This window comes from Silurus meridionalis, chromosome 11 (genome assembly GCF_014805685.1).
Source record: "Silurus meridionalis isolate SWU-2019-XX chromosome 11, ASM1480568v1, whole genome shotgun sequence".
Classification (NCBI taxonomy): Eukaryota; Metazoa; Chordata; class Actinopteri; order Siluriformes; family Siluridae; genus Silurus; species Silurus meridionalis.
Window position 1 is genome coordinate 10,543,453 of NC_060894.1, and position 19,621 is coordinate 10,563,073.

Sequence of the window (19,621 nt, forward strand, 5' to 3'; positions counted from 1 at the left end):
TATACGTGAAATATATATATATTTCACGTATAACACAATTTGTATAAACCTTCAATATATATATATATATATATATATATATATATATATATATATATATATATATATATATATATATATATAGTACAGACCAAAAGTTTGGACACACCTTGTGTGAACCTACAATATGACATATTTTCAGTTGTTTTACACTTTTTGTTATGTATATAATTCCACATGTGTTAATTCATAGTTTTGATGCCTTCAGTGTGACTCTACAATTTTCATAGTCATGAAAATAAAGAAAACTCTTTGAATGAGAAGGTGTGTCCAAACTTTTGGTCTGTACTATATATATATATATATATATATATATATATATATATATATATATATATATATATATATATATATATATATATATATATTTTCAAATCAAATTTTATTTGTCACAAACACATACATACAGGGTACGACATGCAGTGAAATGCTTTTGACGACGGTCCGGCATGAGGGAATAAAATAGGGTAAAAAAGGAGAATAGAAAATATAAAAAATATAAATATAATAACAAAATTTAAAGAAAAATATAATAAGAAAGAAGGCAGATAAATAAGATGTAGAGATATATAAATATATATAAATATATATGTATATATACGTACATATACATATACACATATATACACATACATATACATATATATACACATACACTGAAAATGTACACAGAAAATGTTTATGTTTATGGCAGTGTGCAGTTAGCCAGTAAACAACAGTAAACAAGTTATGATTGACCATGAGTGTCCGTGTGCAGTGAGGTGTGGTGTAAAGTGTCCTTGTGCGGGATGGTGTGGTATAAGAAAAGAGAATATAAAAAAATATGAAATAAATATGAAAAGAAAATGAAAAGAAAATATGAAAAGAGATGGAATGTAAAGTGCACTGTGCTGTGCAAGTCCAGTGTATAATGTGCCGTATACGAAAAGTGTGGTTGTGCAGGGGAAAAATGGTGATGATGGAGAGTGGGCCAGTTTTAGATCCTGGGTGTTTCCTGGTTTAAACTCCGAATGGCCTGCGGAAGAAGCTCCTCCTCATTCTCTCTGTGTTCGCCTTCAGGGAGCGGAAGCGTTTCCCGAACGCAACAGAGAAAAGAGTCCATTGTTGGGATGGCTGAGGTCCTTCACAATTTTCCTGGCTCTGGTCCTGCACCGTGTGCTGTAGATGTCCTGCAGGTCAGGAGCTCGGTGTGGATGGTACGCTCGCTGAACGCACCACCCTCTGGAGGGCTCGTCTGTCCTGCATGGTGCTGTTCCCGAACCAGGAAGTGATGCTACCCGTCAGAACGCCTCGATGGTGCAGGTGTAAAAGTCTTAAGCACCTGAGAGGGTAGTTTAAAGTCCCTTAAGCGTCTCAGATGGTACAGACGCTGCCGGGCCTTCTTCACCAGGGTGTTGATGTGACAGGACCAAGACAGGTCCTGTGTGATGTGAACACCCAGGTACCGGAAACTGTCCACTCTTTCCACTGGAGTCCCGCAGATGTTTAGCGGTTGGTATGACCGCTCCTGCTTCGTGCTGAAGTCCACGATCAACTCCTTAGTCTTGCTGACGTTCAGGAGAAGGTTGTTCTCCTGGCACCATCTCTCCAGGTTTTTAACTTCCTGTAGGTAGGCCGTCTCGTCGTTGTTGGAGATCAGGCCCACCACAACGGTGTCGTCAGCAAACTTGATGATGGTTGTGGAGTTGGAAGTGGCCACACAGTCATGTGTGTACAGTGAGTACAGCAGGGGGCTCAGAACACAACCCTGGGGAGCTCCAGTGCTGAGGGTGAGGGTGGATGAGGTGTGTTTTCCCACCCGTACAGCTTGTGGTCTGTCCGTCAGAAAGTTCGAGATCCATTGACACAGCGGCAGGCTGAGTCCCAGGACCTCCAACTTAGAGGTGAGTGTGGAGGGAATTATGGTGTTGAATGCTGAACTGTAGTCCACGAACAACATCTTTGTGTAATTCCCATTTCTTTGGTCCAGGTGGCTGTTTGTAGTGTGGAGAAGATGTGCACTTTTGTGAGCTCTCGACGGTGATGTTATCTTCTCACAACTCTTGCACTGGGTGCCTCTGCATTAAGTATGCTGAGACCATTAGTCATTTTAATATCTATGCCTCAGCTTGCATAGCATTCATATTTTGAAGGTTTATGCACAAATTGTGTTATACGTGAAATATATATATATTTCACGATAACACAATTTGTATAAACCTTCAATATATATATATATATATATATATATATATATATATATATATATATATATATATATATATATATATATAGTACAGACCAAAAGTTTGGACACACCTTGTGTGAACCTACAATATGACATATTTTCAGTTGTTTTACACTTTTTGTTATGTATATAATTCCACATGTGTTAATTCATAGTTTTGATGCCTTCAGTGTGACTCTACAATTTTCATAGTCATGAAAATAAAGAAAACTCTTTGAATGAGAAGGTGTGTCCAAACTTTTGGTCTGTACTATATATATATATATATATATATATATATATATATATATATATATATATATATATATATATATATATATATATATTTTCAAATCAAATTTTATTTGTCACAAACACATACATACAGGGTACGACATGCAGTGAAATGCTTTTGACGACGGTCCGCATGAGGGAATAAAATAGGGTAAAAAGGAGAATAGAAAATATAAAAATATAAATATAATAACAAAATTTAAAGAAAAATATAATAAGAAAGAAGGCAGATAAATAAGATGTAGAGATATATAAATATATATAAATATATATGTATATATACGTACATATACATATACACATATATACACATACATATACATATATATACACATACACTGAAAATGTACACAGAAAATGTTTATGTTTATGGCAGTGTGCAGTTAGCCAGTAAACAACAGTAAACAAGTTATGATTGACCATGAGTGTCCGTGTGCAGTGAGGTGTGGTGTAAAGTGTCCTTGTGCGGGATGGTGTGGTATAAGAAAAGAGAATATAAAAAAATATGAAATAAATATGAAAAAGAAAATGAAAAAGAAAATATGAAAAGAGATGGAATGTAAAGTGCACTGTGCTGTGCAAGTCCAGTGTATAATGTGCCGTATACGAAAAGTGTGGTTGTGCAGGGGAAAAATGGTGATGATGGAGAGAGTGGGCCAGTTTTAGATCCTGGGTGTTTCCTGGTTTAAACTCCGAATGGCCTGCGGGAAGAAGCTCCTCCTCATTCTCTCTGTGTTCGCCTTCAGGGAGCGGAAGCGTTTCCCCGAACGCAACAGAGAAAAGAGTCCATTGTTGGGATGGCTGAGGTCCTTCACAATTTTCCTGGCTCTGGTCCTGCACCGTGTGCTGTAGATGTCCTGCAGGTCAGGAGCTCGGTGTGGATGGTACGCTCGCTGAACGCACCACCCTCTGGAGGGCTCGCCTGTCCTGCATGGTGCTGTTCCCGAACCAGGAAGTGATGCTACCCGTCAGAACGCCTCGATGGTGCAGGTGTAAAAGTCTTAAGCACCTGAGAGGGTAGTTTAAAGTCCCTTAAGCGTCTCAGATGGTACAGACGCTGCCGGGCCTTCTTCACCAGGGTGTTGATGTGACAGGACCAAGACAGGTCCTGTGTGATGTGAACACCCAGGTACCGGAAACTGTCCACTCTTTCCACTGGAGTCCCGCAGATGTTTAGCGGTTGGTATGACCGCTCCTGCTTCGTGCTGAAGTCCACGATCAACTCCTTAGTCTTGCTGACGCTCAGGAGAAGGTTGTTCTCCTGGCACCATCTCTCCAGGTTTTTAACTTCCTGTAGGTAGGCCGTCTCGTCGTTGTTGGAGATCAGGCCCACCACAACGGTGTCGTCAGCAAACTTGATGATGGTTGTGGAGTTGGAAGTGGCCACACAGTCATGTGTGTACAGTGAGTACAGCAGGGGGCTCAGAACACAACCCTGGGGAGCTCCAGTGCTGAGGGTGAGGGTGGATGAGGTGTGTTTTCCCACCCGTACAGCTTGTGGTCTGTCCGTCAGAAAGTTCGAGATCCATTGACACAGCGGCAGGCTGAGTCCCAGGACCTCCAACTTAGAGGTGAGTGTGGAGGGAATTATGGTGTTGAATGCTGAACTGTAGTCCACGAACAACATCTTTGTGTAATTCCCATTTCTTTGGTCCAGGTGGCTGTTTGTAGTGTGGAGAAGATGTGCAATTGCGTCCTCAGTCGAACGGTTCTGACGGTACGCAAACTGTAATGGGTCCAGTGTGTCTGGTAGTGATGCAGTGATGAAGTCTCTGACCAGTCTCTCAAAGCACTTCATCACTACTGAGGTCAGAGCTACAGGGCGGTAGTCATTGAGGCAGGCAGGCTGGGGTTTCTTTGGGACAGGGACAATAGTGGACTGTTTGAAGCATGAGGGGACAACAGCCTGTTCCAGAGAGGTTGAATATCTCAGTGAACACCGGTGCTAGCTGGTCAGCGCAGGCTTTCAGAACCCGACCTGTGATTCCATCTGGTCCTGCTGCCTTCCTGGTATTCACTCTCTTGAATGCCCTCCTCACGTCATGCTCCGAGATGGTGAATGTGTTTGCCTCTCCGGCTCTCTCGGCGTGCACGCTGGTTGTGCCGCTAGCGCCGCTAGCATGGTTAGCTGCAGCCTCGAAACGAGCGTAGAAGGTGTTTAGCTCATCTGCCAGAGAAGCGTCCGCATTCACCATTCTGGAAGATGGTGTTTTATAGTCCGTTATTGTCCTTAGTCCCTGCCACAGGCTTCTAGAGCCACCTTGTTGGAACTGTGACTCTAGTTTACTCCCGTGGCGCCGCTTTGCATCCTTCACCGCTCTGCGAACACTGTAAGATGCAGCCTTGTATATATATATATATACGATTTGGAGTTGCTGGAAACTCCAAGCTTTTTGTGTAGACATTTTGGCTGAGAGGCCATGTGCATTATCCATAGTGTGTTGCAATTGTATATAAAATTTTAATTGCTGTCAGAGTCTTGCCCTGTGTATAAAACAATGTGTTTTTGAGAGTTGTAGGTCATGAGTGAAAGCTAATTTTAGAATATACAGTGCATTTATGAACCACTGCTGCCTGTTTCCTCCTAAAGGCGTGATACTGTAGTAATGTGTATCCTTATTGGTACCTTATTCTTTATGGTTACTACCAAGTTGTACCATCTACGGTAATCTCATGTATTTTTAGGGTGTCCATGTGAGGCTGTCCTCAAAACTGTCTACAAAACATGGCTACAGGATAAGGTAAGTGATAGCGTATGTAATCCTGCAATTAAAATGTATACTTTTTTTTTAACAAGATTTATTTGGATGGTAATAGAGTCTTTGCTACCTAAAGGGGTTCTATGTAGACTGTGTACCCTGATAGGGAAACCTTTGCAGGGTTTTACATCAAACTGATTGTATGTAGGAGTTATGTGCAACACATCTGTGTGCCTTCAGTTACAGTATCTCACTAAATTGAGTACATCCCTCACATTTCAGCAACCAATTTATTATATAAAGATATATTTATTTATATATCTTCTAAAGGGACATTACTATAGAAATTAAACGTAGATATAGTTTAGAGTAGTCAATGTGCAGGTTGTATATCAGGATAGATTTACTGTCCACTAAAAAAAAAACTCAACAAACAGCCATTAAATAACCAGTAAATAACTGGCAACCCAAGTGAGTACACCTGAAGTGAACATGTCAAACTGTTTCCAAAGTGTCAATATTTCATATATGCACCATTGTTATGTAGCACTGCCTTAATCCAATGGGCATGGATTTCACCAGAGCTGCACAGGTTGTTTTTGGGATTCTCTTCCGCTACTCCATAATGACATCACAGAGCTGCTGGATGTTGGACACATGACAGTTTTTCACCTTCTGCTTGAGGACCGTACTCCTCACCAAGGCGTTGCCACACATGCTGTACACCATATGACTCAATCAAGTTTATCCTAGTCTCATCAGACCAGTAATGGTTCCAGTAATTCATGCTCTTGGACAGGTTGTCTCCAGCAAACTGTTTGCAGTCTTTCTTGTGAGCCAGCTCCAGAGTAGGCTTCTTTCTGGGTCATGCAAACCGACTTGTTGCAGTGTGCAGCATTTGGTCTGAGCACTGACACCTTCCACTACTGCAACCTTTAAAGCAAATCTGGGAGAACTGTTTTTTGAAGCCAGATTCTGCACCTGACTCACAGCACGATGACTCAACTTTTTTTGATCGACCCTTGAGAGGTCTGTTCCGAGTGGAACCCTTCTTGGAAACCTCTGTATGACCCTTGCCACTGTACTGCAACTCAGTTTCAGGGTGTTATCGATTTTCTTATAGCCTAGGCCATCTTTGTGGAGAGCAACAATTTAAATTCTCAGATCTTTAGAAAGTTCTTTACCATGAGGTGCCATGTAAAACATCCAGTGGTCAGTATGAGAGAATTGTACTCAAAGCACCAAATTTAACTGCTCTAATACAAGATACACACATTTGTATGGCCCTGTCAAGCAGACAAAAACATGAACATGATGAATAGGACATGTGGCTTTGCATGTTTAAACAATGTACAGCTGTTATCACTGTGGGTGTACACACATTTGTTGGCAGTTATTTGACATGTCGCTTTTAGAGGACGGGATTTTTTTTTTTTAGAGGATTTTTTTATACTGCTATACAACCTGCACAATGACTAAAATATAACCAAATTTCATTTCGGTAGCATTGTCCCTTGAGAAGAAATATTCAAGGGTATAATAAGATAGTACTTTACATACTTAACATTATTTTTCTATAGTCTAATCATTTAAAATCTACCAGCAACTTAAATACCAGTGGTATCTGTGGATTGCAGGGCCTCTGAGATAAAGGCTTGAAGGACCACAAGCACTACAGTATAATGGAAATGGCTCCCTACATCAGAAAACCAGTAGCACTATTTACCACACTAATCCAGGAAATGGGGTTTGTAAAGCATATGATTTCATACACTACATGCCGTGCTCATCATCGGACGAAAGGTCCAATTCTGTCACACAAACACCATTTCAGTGTCTGGCTGTCATCAGTGCGAACTGCACCCTGGGATTGGTCATCTTTAGCCTGTGCATTATGTCTTTTCTGTACCTATTCACTACTGATTGCAAGGGTTATTTTTTCCAGCATGCTCTCAGAAATGACTACAAAATAGCTGATTTGCACAATAGACTGCTATATAGTGAGCAGGCTGTGATTTTTGGTTGTACAGAAGGGACAGTGATCAGTTATAACGACTCATGGTCCTGCAATTTTCTTCCTACACTGACACACTTCCTCCAGCACATGACAGACTACAGACTTGACGATTTGTATCGGGGGTGTTGGTGCAGGAAACACTTGAAACTGTGAAGAACATTGAGTCCACAAAATTGGAACCAAGAAACCCCTGTGGTGTCTCCTGTTTCAGAATAATATGATGTAACCTAAGAGGAATACATTATTCAAAATGAACAAAAATGAATATGGATATAATTTGGTAAAACACAAAAAGTCAGGCAAGCAAGGGGGCTTTTACTATAATGCGGCTGCTTACTTGGTGGAGACAACATATATGAATGTGAATGAGAATGATCATTATACATTCATTCATCCTTTGTGACTGCCAGGTCAGGGTTGCAGGGTTTTACATTAGTCTACTAGTTTGTCTCAGTTTTGAAAAATACACAACTTAATTTGATTGCAAATATCACACATGTTCAAATACACAGTGAGGGTGGGTTTTTTAAACTAGGGCTGCAGCTATCGATTAATTGAGTAATCAGTTAAGAAGTACTTTTTCTTTATTAAAGCGCAATACTAAATATACAAGAGAAAGTAAGACAGTTCTCTTAAAATGAGCAAGTGATTTGTTTCCTTTTTAGAAAAATGTACATTTTTATTGCTAAAATTGCATACAAGAATTTCTGTGAAAACGAAACCAATTTAGTCTGTTTAATTGCCATTCCATCAAAATAAATAAATATATTAAATAATAATAAAACTAAACACACTGCAGTGTTTTCTTTGATTTAGTTTGAAATGATCACAAACTTTGTTGTTTCCTTTGACCTGAATCTTCTTCTCACCCCTCACTGTTTTCTCCCCGTTCCTCCGTTTTTTTTATTCTGCAGCGTCTCTGTGTTTACCTGTCCAGAGCGGTTTAGCAGGTGGGGAATCAGTAATAATGGTCCGTGGGGAAACACAATGCCTCATGTGTAGTTAAATGGACTAAACAAAGCATCGAGGCAAATCATTTCACTCGGATTTTTGTTTTCGAGTTACTCGAGGAATAATCAATTCCTAATTAACCCTATTTTAAACTTACAATCCTGTCATTTTATGTGGGGAGGGATCTTGCAGAAAATGTACATATAGACAAAAATATTTGAAGCACTTAATAGATCCAATATTTCAAAATTATTATATTCTCAAAACCAACCAAAACTGAGCAAATGCTGAAATTGGAAAATAACAAATATTAAATTTTATATTATTTATAATAGATTTTTTTTTTCACTTTTATGCAAACATTTACTGCAACTTTTTAGTTGTTGCTTGTTTGTGGGTTTTTATGCTTTTTGTCTTCAGTAAGTGCAAAGCATGCTCACTTCCTTTCTTTGCCTTAAAAGCCTATAGGCTGGAGACCGATGATCCGCTGTGGCGACCCTAACAGGAACAGCCGAAAGAAATAGAAGCCTTAAAGGCTTGCTTTTGTGATATATTTTGGTCAGTAATGTGAAGATTTAGAAATTTCAGAATCTAAAGTGAAAGGTATAGCTTCAGAAATGTACACTTCAGAAATGATCCTAATGTCTATCAGCAGTCACATCAATAAACACCAGTGATCATACCAGAACACTACTTCCATCAAGCATAAATTCATTGTAGTCTTACTTAATTTGCCTAGAGATTGTAAAGGGGTTTTCCAGCTGTTACCTATTTCACATCACATTTTACTTTTAGTTACTTTTTAGATTTAGAAAGGATAGAGAGGTGGTCTATCCTCATGGTACAATCACAACAATAAAAACATCCTTTGAATTATTCTTTTTGGGGTACATAGATGACATCAGACAGTGTCTTCCTCTCAAAAAACTAACTTTAATTAAAACAAACAAAAAAAGTCGAATCATTAACAAGTTTATAAAACAGTGATTTAGTTACATAAATAAATTGATATCGGTGTATCAAATCTTAAATTCAACTTCATGAGCATGTTGACACGGGTGATGAAGTACAATCGTTTAACTTTTATAATAAATAAAAACAAACATTTCTGTTTCTAAACAATCAAAAATAAAATAAAAAAAGAGCTACAGACATACCTCTAGGGAAGGGAATTTGAGACACTTGACAATGTTTTGCACAAAAAAAAAAAAAACAACATAGGAAAAAACGGCTTTTTAAAGCACAAAAGGTACAGAACCATTCAAGCTAAAAATTAAAAAGACACTAAAAGTTGGAACCAAAGTCAGTTGGCTTTCATTTTAATGAAACAGGTTTGGTAGTTAGAACTCCAGTTTGGTTATTTTAAAGCGTTAAGACAAGGCAAGAAAGAAGGCTGTTCTTGTTGGAGGAATTCTAGAGGAACAACGAAGTTTAAAAAAAAAAAAAAAGAATAAATACAACAAAACAAAAAAAAAAGCATTACAAATGTCGGAACAGTCAGACCTACACAGCAACTTTCTGTCCTGCACAAAGTCAAGATGTCAGCAGAAGAGGCATGTACATGTTATTGTGCATAAACATGGAGCTTCTTTGTGAGTTGATAGTGGAAAGAAATTATTAACGTGTTCAGGCAAATTTTAACTGCACGCGCGTGTGGTTTGCTTGCAACGTTAAATTACTAAAAAGTCCATTTCTGCTGGATCTACATTTCTAGGCGAACTTTTTTGGAGGCACACGGCCTGCAATTCTTGTATTTTCTATTCTTTATTAATGCTAAGGCTTGTTGCTCTGGCTTCGCCGCTCTATAAACACTGGTGCCCCCGGGGACAGTTCTGCTGTTCGCTGGATACACAAATGTGTGTATATACATACAAAACCAAATCCATTCATGGTTTCGACATACCGGTTGGATCATGCGGTTGGATAAGTGGCTCTGCATAGGTACCAGCATCCAAGCTCACTGCCCAAATTCAGCCCCTGAAGCAAGGCGCGCTTTTTTTTTTTTTAACGTCCCTCTTCTGATATGTTTAATTTAAAACCAAGGTACTGCAGCTTCAAGTATTTTGCATTACATAGAATATTCTTTTTATAAATTAGTTAATGTATACATTTTTTCAATATTCAGACATATACTATCATATATATACAGTACAATAAAATGCTCTCATTCTTTCTTTTTTTCCATGTTCATTTTTCTCTTTTTTTTTCCCTTTTTTTTCTTGAGAAATCCCTGAGAATGTATGTCGACAGTCGCTAAGTTTCCACAAGCGCAAGCACAGCAGGGTTTTTTTTTAAAGGAGGTTCTGTGAGCATCTGTGTATATGTGACATGCTTATGGAGGAACAGCACTGCAAAGCCACACTATGAGCCTGGTACAAAAGAACAACAACAAAAAAAAAAACAAAGGAAAAAAAAAAACTCAAAGAAGGAAATGAAAAAGTCCCAAACTGGTTTTTAAGTTGTTTTTTCTTCGTATTGAACACTTTAGTACACTGATAACATTTTAAATGGATTAGGAAGGGAACGGGGTAAAGCTGGAGCCATACGAGGTACTTTTCACTTAGGATGGAGGTGCTTTGTTTGGTTTAAAGCCATATTTCTTTCTCTTTGAGGCTGTGAATGTTGACAGATATCTGGAGTGCTATGTGGGCTTTTGCCACTGAACAACATATACTCAGTGTAAACCAAAACGTTTCGTTTCTTTCTTTCCTCCCTCTCGCGCGCTCTCTCTCTCTCTCTCTCTACTGTTCACTCTCATGTACTTCCATACAAATAAAGGGAAACACACAAAACTTTCACAATGAGACATTTTTTTCCTTTTTATCCGCAAACTAATGAAAGTCTATACATATAATACCGGTGTGGCTTTTAATGTTCTTTCTGTTTGTCTGTGTTCCACTTTTTCCTTCTGGTTGCTTTCGTTAAGAAAGAGGGAGACTTGAGTCAAAAAAGGGAAAGGGAGATCTTCGGGTGTCAACCGAATCTCTCGCGCACTAGCATCATGAGTTTCTTCTTGCCCTTGTAGATCTGTTTCAGGTTGTCGATGAACTGTGCAAATTGCACATGGCCGTCATGTGCCATGAGGAAAGTGTCACGCGCCTTCCCCAGGAACTCTATGAACTCGCCGTAATGGCGTGGGCTGATGTGCGTGAGTCGTGAGTGCGTTGTGTTGATATAGGCTCCGATTGTGGCGTCCAGTAACTGGCGCAAAGGCGCCTTGTCCAGTGACATCAACTTGGGCGTGGGGTTTCGGCGTCCGTGCAGAGGCGGGGTCGGCACGGTGGCCAGTGTGCAGCGCCGCAAAATGTCCGAAAGCACTGTAGCACACTTGACGCTCTTCACAACTAGCGGGATGATGGATGCCAGTTCACTCTTACCCAGAGAGTGGCTCAAGGCGCACGCCCACAGCACATCGTTAATGGCTGGATGCGTGTCCTGGTTATAGGCCAGGCTCAGGTGCGTCATGGCCAGTGTTGCCAGTTTGTAGGCACGAGCCGGGTAGCCCCGGTGCTCCATGTAGCGCGCAATTGTGAAGAGCTGTGCGTGCGTCATGGCCGCTGGAGCTGCATCCAGGGCGATCTGGTAGGCTGTCTCGAACGCTGCTGGCTCCTTCTCACACAGAGTCAGTGCAGACAGCGCACAGCTTGCAGGGTCTTTCACTGCGCATTGTAGCGCCAACGTCCGCGCGCTGCTCGCAAGCTTCTCCTGCTGCCGCGCATCCAGCCGCAGGCGCGCCGCTGTACTGCTCGACAACACCGCTGTTGCCACGATGCTTGTTGCTTCCGTCGGAGTAAACAGCGCAAACCAGCTCTGCATTATACTGTCCAGTGCGTAAACACCTACAATATGAAATAAAAAGATTTCATTTAATTTCAAGATTTAATCACTACACAAAGCTTAAGATGATTACCAACTAAAAGAAAAAACAGATTTCCCTTTCCCCTTTGTAGGAGCGTTCTCAAATTTCCTACTTAAGATTGATCGTATTGAAAACCTCAAATTTCGAGAACTCACCAACTTCTGTGGCACATGTGACTAACCATCGTACCATCTCTCGCCTTCGCCAGTTCAGAGTTGAAAGAGTCATCCGCATGACCTTCATTAAAAACAAAATGCACTGTGTTGACTGACGACTCCGAGGGGGGGAGAAAAATGAGCAAACAAAAAACATTGATGATAAAAAGTATACACTGAGGTGAACAGGTGAGTGGGCATGTACCTGAAGGCCCAGCTCCAGGGACACTTTCAGCAGAGTGATGTCAGGCAGGCTGTCCATGAGTGTGGCGATTTTAAAGGCATCCTGTGCCAGTTTAAAGATGTGCGAGGATGAGTGGATGTTCTTCTGGATTGATTCTAATACTGTTTCCAGCCTTCGAGCATCACCTAGAAGCAGATTGAACATAAGGAAAACATTTTACTATCCAAGTGACAAGTTCTGAAATGGAATAACGCATGGAACAATAGCAGGAGTAAAGTTAACGCTTTTTGAAACGGTATCTGTTGCAACAAAATACCATAAGCAGAAGGCTGATAGTACACACTGCTCCGTCAAACATCTTCGACTGAAAGAAATTTAAATCCCACTCTACAATTTAAAACTCAAATGGTGTGTTGTTTTAGCCAGAATTTGCAAGCGACAGCAAGTGACTTTTCTTTCCTGTCCATGGCGTGTAAAGCCACCTCAATTCGCTCAGTCAGCAAGACACTTTATTTCACACACACGTTTCTGCATAATTACAGTGAGTAAGCACTAGCGACACGCTTCATGTATGCAGGCATGGAGGATTCGGAGGTTTGTTGATCTGTTTCAGAACCTGCGTTCAAGTTTCTAGGTTTGGGAGTTTGCTTAAAAACACGATTCATCTGTTCTGACTTAAGGGTGGAATTGCATATCTCAGTGGTGGGAGTTTAACATCAAATAGTCAACCTGTGCTGGTCAGCGTGTGATTACAGGGGGGGCGGAGTCTAACCTTTGGCTGCAGTGAGCATGGTAGAGGCCAGCTCACACTGTTGAGACTCGATGTGGCTGATGGTGAACCATCGCGCGTAGCGGTTGGGCACGACGGACACTATGTTGTGAGGCCGGGATATGTCTCCGGAAGGAGCGACGGCTTCCATCACTGGTAACCTGGGTGGGGGTGAGAAAAAAATAACGTCAGTGAAGAAATCAATAAGCACGGTCTTTTTTACAACTGCAGCATTTTGAAAGTTAGCGCCTCAGACTGGAACTGAACAAGGCCACTGAGTTCACTAAACTCTATAGGAAATGTGAAGATTTGAACAATTCAGGCCATGGATAAAACTTCATGAAAGCACACATCTAATCCCTTTAGAGCCCTGCTAAGTGCCATTATGGGTCTGGGTTATACTTATGTCTGATTATACATTATAATATTGATGATTGTTTAAAGACATGTGAATGTATAAATGTAACCTGAATAAAAAATACAAAAACCTGTAACACTATTGCATTTCCTTCTTGTGGAAAATGAACCCAAGTGTAATCTTAATTTAAACAGGATCAAAAATGGTGTGTTTGATCGTCTTAAATGTATCCCTCCAAAAAAATAAATAAATAAATAAAAATGCCTGAAAGTGGAAATACTTCTCCTGGTCATGGCTCGATACTTTGCTCTAAAAATGGTTTCAAGGAAAACGCTGAACTTTTCACCTGTACCACAAGCACAGCACAAGCCCCTTGGCTCTGAAAGAGCATGCTGTCCCTTTTCCATGGTTATTACTGCAGAGTTAAATCTCTAAGTAAGGGAGGGGGGACTCCTTAGCCTGGAGGTGGCCTAGGGCACAGCACCCGCACAAAGAGCCAGGCCCTTTAAGGAACCACAGCAGCGAGGCCGTATGTCCGGGTACTTGATCCTTTATCAAATATCGCTATGAAGGCAATAGTAATTTGCTCTTGATGCACAGCCAATTGGATATGCACCCCCGCTTTACGATTATGACGTTAAGAGGCTGTGTGGAACACTTTATAAAAAAAAAAAAAAAAAAAAAAAAAAAAGTTTACATTGGACACTTTTGGCCCAGATAGTATCATTCAGATGTGCTGGGTCGCTCCATATACAAAACCTACTTCTAAATCGCAAAAGGGGGAGGGGTTGGAGGGAGCTTTAAATATACTGACACAACAGCCTAAGAGGTTACTGTACGAAACTATAACGTAGCCCATGCACTGAGCTATAAATAATGGTGTATCAGAGCAAGACGAACTGTGCGAAACCCAGGGCGCCACATACAACAAACATATATTGAAGTATGGTGTTAATTTCATTGGCGCTCTGCAAAAGGGATACGCAGATCAGGAAGCTGTTTTTTGGACGGCAGGTTCTTTTTATAGAGCGAGTCAATACTGAGCCTCGGGGCTGCTGCTGCACCTAAATTTAGGTGGATCTTTCTTTGATTTGATTCAGCTGCAAAAGCTGCAGTAAACACAATCTAATCTCTGTACAATAACGTTGTTCTGGTTTGGGATTTACGCTTAGAACAGAATTTGGTTGATACTGTAGGGAGAAAAAAATTTAAAGAAAAAGAAAAACTTGCACTGTCCTGGTTTTGGTTACCTTTATATATCTAGGCACTTAGACCCTCTGCACCACAAAATGAGTGATGTTTAATATAGGCCTCCACATCAGGCCAACATGACTTGGAAGGCAGTTGTATCGGATCATCTGATCCTGGTGGACCCATCATTTGAGGGCAAGTACAGAGAAGAGTGGCTGAGTAGGAGGGCATTATTACACATAGTTGATTTAAAGCCTATGTAATAGGATTTTTGGGATCCTGGGATAGAAATGTTATGGTTAAAAAAAGATCTTGAACATAATTGCTAACAACTAGACACTAGATGAATAAACTGAAATTAGAGTAAAATATCTTTGATCGTTTTTGGCTTCCACATAAAGAAATCAATCATTATTGAAAACCATTTCATTAAAACCACTATAAGCACTAAGCTGCTCAGGCTGCTCTGTCCTTTTGAAATCTATTTCTATCATGTGGTCAGGAGGTCTGTGATTAAAAAAAAAAGTTACAGTGGTGGAAATACAATCTACCACTGTGAAATTTATTATAGCCATGATTGACATTATAGTTATTATCCTGTCGAACTACTGAATGCACCTTAAAACAAGTAGACTAGAAAAAATATCAACTTATACCAATGTGTTCTCTGTGTGTGTGTGTGTGTGTGTGTGTGTGTGTGTGTGTGTGTGTGTGGGTGGGTGGGTGGGGCGACGTTACTGTACAGTATATACAGTAACGTAAGAACGTTACTGTATATATTTAAGCAACAAGTCAATTAGTTTACAGTTTAAGGGGTCAAAAGATAAATCTTGAAAATTAGGTTTGCACACGCCTACAAAGTCTAACAAGTCTAGCTTGATGTGCTCCTTTGGTTTATGATGTACAGGTACTCATGCTTTAATAATACAGATATTTCTTTTATTTAGTCAATTAATAGGGCATGTCCTGTTTTGCTTAATAATTACTGGAAAAGTCGGAAGTCTGTCTAAAATCACAACAAACCATAAGCGGTTTTTAAATTGCTCATGTATTTAAAATATGTTTGTATGTTTCATTGTGAACTTTAAATTAAGAAAGACTTAAAACAATGGACTACACATATCCTCAGATACACTCCCACCACATTTTTTCATAGGATGGGAAATGAAAAGACCATTTTTTTTAGTCCCAAATTAGAATGTGGTTCTTTACTTATTATTCCTTATTTGTTGCTTAAAACTGAAACTTATTTTTAGCAGTGATGAATTATTTAGCACGTTTTCTAGCAAATGGCACCATTCTGATTAAACAGCGTGCCAGACAATCTGAATCCCACACACAAAATGGTGATGGGGAGGAGGGGGGTAGGGCTAAGTGACAGACAGACAGACAAGACAGGGGGGTGGTGTGGGGTGAGAAGCCATGTTGTTTTTCCTCAAGGTGCTGCAGACATAATGTCTTCCAGAGGAAGAAAAGGGAAGGTTGGCTGTGTGAGTACACATGCACATACACACACACACACACACACACTTACCGCATTGCTCTCAGTGCAATTTTGTATGCCAATTCGGCATCATGAGGTAGGAGGGAGGTGAACAGGTACTTGGCAAATGTGTGCATTGGAACACTCTCTCTGCAGATGATTTCCCCCAAACCACTGTAGGGCCCACCTGTAAGGAGAAATTCACACAGACACACATATAAGCAGATATACACACTTGTACACTTCAGACCCAAACACAATGTCACTGAATATCGGTAGTTAGGCTGAAAACAATATGTATAGGAATAAGCAGGATTGGTGAAAAGAATTTGTGAAATGGATGAGAAATGGGTCAGAATTCAATTAATTCTTACCATTTTAATTTTTTAGAGTACATTTAACACTGGACATTGTTCCAAATCAGCTTTACAAAATAATAGATTGTAAAATTAAAATTTATAAGATTGAGTTTATCCCTAATGAGCAGGAAGGTGGTGAAGGGTCCAAGGAAATTCCCTGAGATGGTATGAGGAAGCAACCTCGAGAGGAACCAGACGTTCATACCACGTTCATACCAGTCCTATGAAATTGTAGCAGACTTTGTATTAATTACAGTCCAAATCCATCCTCAATAGTTCTTGAGATACCCAGTAACTTAATGGACCTTTAAGCTGTTCATGTGTAACCATCCTCAGCTGCACAGAGTTGTCTCCAACTGATAAGAACTCCATCTAGACATCAGTTTTGAACCAGGTGGATCCGGAAAGAAGAAAGTTATAGGACCACTGGTCACAATTCCTTCAAGAGTGGGCAGAGACTGGCTAAGCTACATTATAACCTGCATCCCAACCTCAACCATACATGCATACTGGTGTCACAGTTGTACTCTCTTTAATCTTATTCAGACGTGCATGGAGAGAAAAATAAATAAATAAATAAAAGTCTCCCAGTCCGAGCCAAAACCTAAATGCATCCCGTTTCTGGTGTCAACACATCAGTGCTAATCTGCTCAAGGCTCATTTACTCTTTTCTTCTCCAAACCAGATGAAAGTGTGAGCTCATTTTCAAGTCTTGTTTCCCCCCCTCACACTGGCATACAAGATAAACTGGCATGCCAAAAGCCATATGTGAGGGCTTTACTTCCCCACTCATTAGATTATTTACAACGTAAAGGCCCTCGCCTGCACGCCACATCACACAAACATGCACAACCAACATGTTTATGTGAAATAAATACACAAGAGCAAATCACATGTCCAAGCTGAAACACAAACACAAAGGCAGTGTGAGATCTAGCACTCACACACACACACACACACACACACACAGCTGTAAATGCTGAGTATATTAGAGCAAGACTTTGGTAATAGGTTCTCTCCATTCATACATGCTTTTCCTGTTTGCACTGCCTATGTGACAGCTCCTGGCATGGGCCAGCAGGAAAGTTTGAGGGAGGGAGAGAAGAAAAACCATGGAAGGAAGGAGAAAGGGACACAGCACGGCCTGCTTATCAGCTTCCTTCCCTATTTCAAAAAGAGGCGGTGGCACTCGGAGCAAAGCTGCCTGCAGTGGCCATTTTGCATTCTTTCCACACTCGCCACCGGTGCAGCAAGCGGCCCTGACATCACACTTTACTCTGTGAATGACTCAAAGAATGAATGCATGGTTTCAAATTCAGCAGCTTTAAAGCAAAATAAATTATATACAGGCACATGCAAACACGTATGAACAAAACAAAAAAGCACTAAAGGGAGTTTGTTACACGTTCCTGGAATTAATTGACGGTCTGGTTTAACCTTGCCGGAAACTTGAAAGGTATTTGCATGAGGTAGGAGGCTGGGGAGCTTTTGCTGAAAAGACCTCTGAGGCCCTGCAGGATTCCATTTTGTTCTGTGCAAAACATGCCTTGCTATCAGAATGCAGCCAAAAATCCCCGCTAATGCTAATAAAACTAAATTACACATTTGCCAAAATGTGATCATGCTAATTCCTCCTCACATCAGTCTCCTTCTATGCCTTCTCTTTTGTGTCGCACATTACTTGATAGCTGCTCAGCAAAAAAAAAAAAAAACAAACACCACTCACTCTCTAGCAGGAGGACGGCTTGCTTGCGGAAGATCTTGACCAGCATGTCATCCAGCTCCACCTCCTGCAGCTTGGCGATGAGGTGCTCCTCGTTGCGGCACACTTTCTCCTGGGCGTACAGGCCTTCGGGCATGATCCTTTGCTGCCCGAGGCCCATGAGAGCCGTTTCCACGGCCAGTGCCAGGTAGGACTCTCCCTCCTCCAGGAAACGACGTGCCGTGGGGAACATATGCACATCCCCGTGCTTGCCGGAGCTCGTCGTGCCTGCTGGGGGAGATGACAGGACTTTGAGCAATGCTATAATTTGGAGATTCCCTGAAAATAGGTTGCAAAATAGTGCTATGTATATACAGTAGTATATGATTTCCATACTGACTGCACTGTGTAATGTCTGCTGACGTGCCTCTGCCTTTTACGGGGAAACTATTTTTACAGATGGGATAAAAATGAAATTGAGGGCGTTTTTAATGTCTGTTTTTTTAGATAAAAAAAAAAAACAGAAAAATCTTGTTAAGAACAGATGTCCCTATGTAGTTTGAGTAAAAATGATAGTGTAAAGTCTACTCTCGAAGTGTAAACTTTAACAATTAACAGTCCTTCTTCAGGCGTTCTTTAAAGCAGCCGGGTATTTTGACACCGCTTCACCTCTGCATTGAGATCTGCCTCGCAGGAGCTGGTGCCTGGCCTCGGTGCATTATAATGAGGCACCGGAGAGGACCGAGCTTTCTCTAATGAAGCATCTGTCTTTGCCAGGACACTGGACGAGCCACACTCAATTACCCCTCTGAGCAAAGGAAAGAGTTTTGCTGGACTTGCGAAAAAAAATAATAATACTAATTCAACAGCACAGGGCAGACTGCTATTGTGAAGATTATGAAACACCAAATAGAGCCAGACAAAAAAAGGCCTAAATGCAGCAAGGGTGTTTCTTGTGGGAGGAAGAACCGAGACTAGATTTAGATTTCGAGGAAGACGCTAAAGCCCAGTTCTTCATCCTCCACTGCTCTCTAGCTACATGGCCGCCAACTCCAGAGCGTCACGTGCATTCTCTCGGAACGCCTCGGCAGATTTAAAAGCCACCCTTTTAATTGGCTGTGAAAGGCCTCGGCTCCGTGGAGACTCTACCTCTCCAGTGTGTCAGTGACTGGTGAATGAGATCAGAGCTTCAGGCTGGCACTGAAATTAGGCCTGGATCACCTGAGAGTCCTTTGCTGTGATCAGTTTCGCAGCATAAGACAGCAAATTCCACTTAAAACACCCAGAAAATCAAACTGTATGTGTAAGCGTGGCTTTTTTCCCCTCCGTCTGCTTCATGTAAATGATCATTATCT

General features: G+C 40.8%; 1 protein-coding gene across 2 annotated transcripts in view; it reads right to left on the reverse strand.

Annotated features, from left to right (window-relative positions):
* Positions 1–9,119: 9,119 nt before the first annotated feature.
* Positions 9,120–19,621, reverse strand: part of zswim6 (zinc finger, SWIM-type containing 6) — a 51,144-nt gene continuing 40,642 nt past the window's right edge. Inside the window, exons 9-14 of one of the 2 annotated variants that reach the window (XM_046861059.1) lie at positions 18,291–18,554; positions 16,257–16,392; positions 13,177–13,334; positions 12,426–12,589; positions 12,221–12,302; positions 9,120–12,045 (exon numbers count right to left, since the gene is read on the reverse strand). In XM_046861059.1, the coding sequence (XP_046717015.1) occupies positions 11,180–12,045; positions 12,221–12,302; positions 12,426–12,589; positions 13,177–13,334; positions 16,257–16,392; positions 18,291–18,554 (1,670 nt within the window). In that variant the 3' untranslated portion in view covers positions 9,120–11,179. Of the gene's footprint in view, positions 12,046–12,220; positions 12,303–12,425; positions 12,590–13,176; positions 13,335–16,256; positions 16,393–18,290; positions 18,558–19,621 lie in introns of both variants that reach the window. The other variant, XM_046861058.1, reaches the window with a different exon arrangement.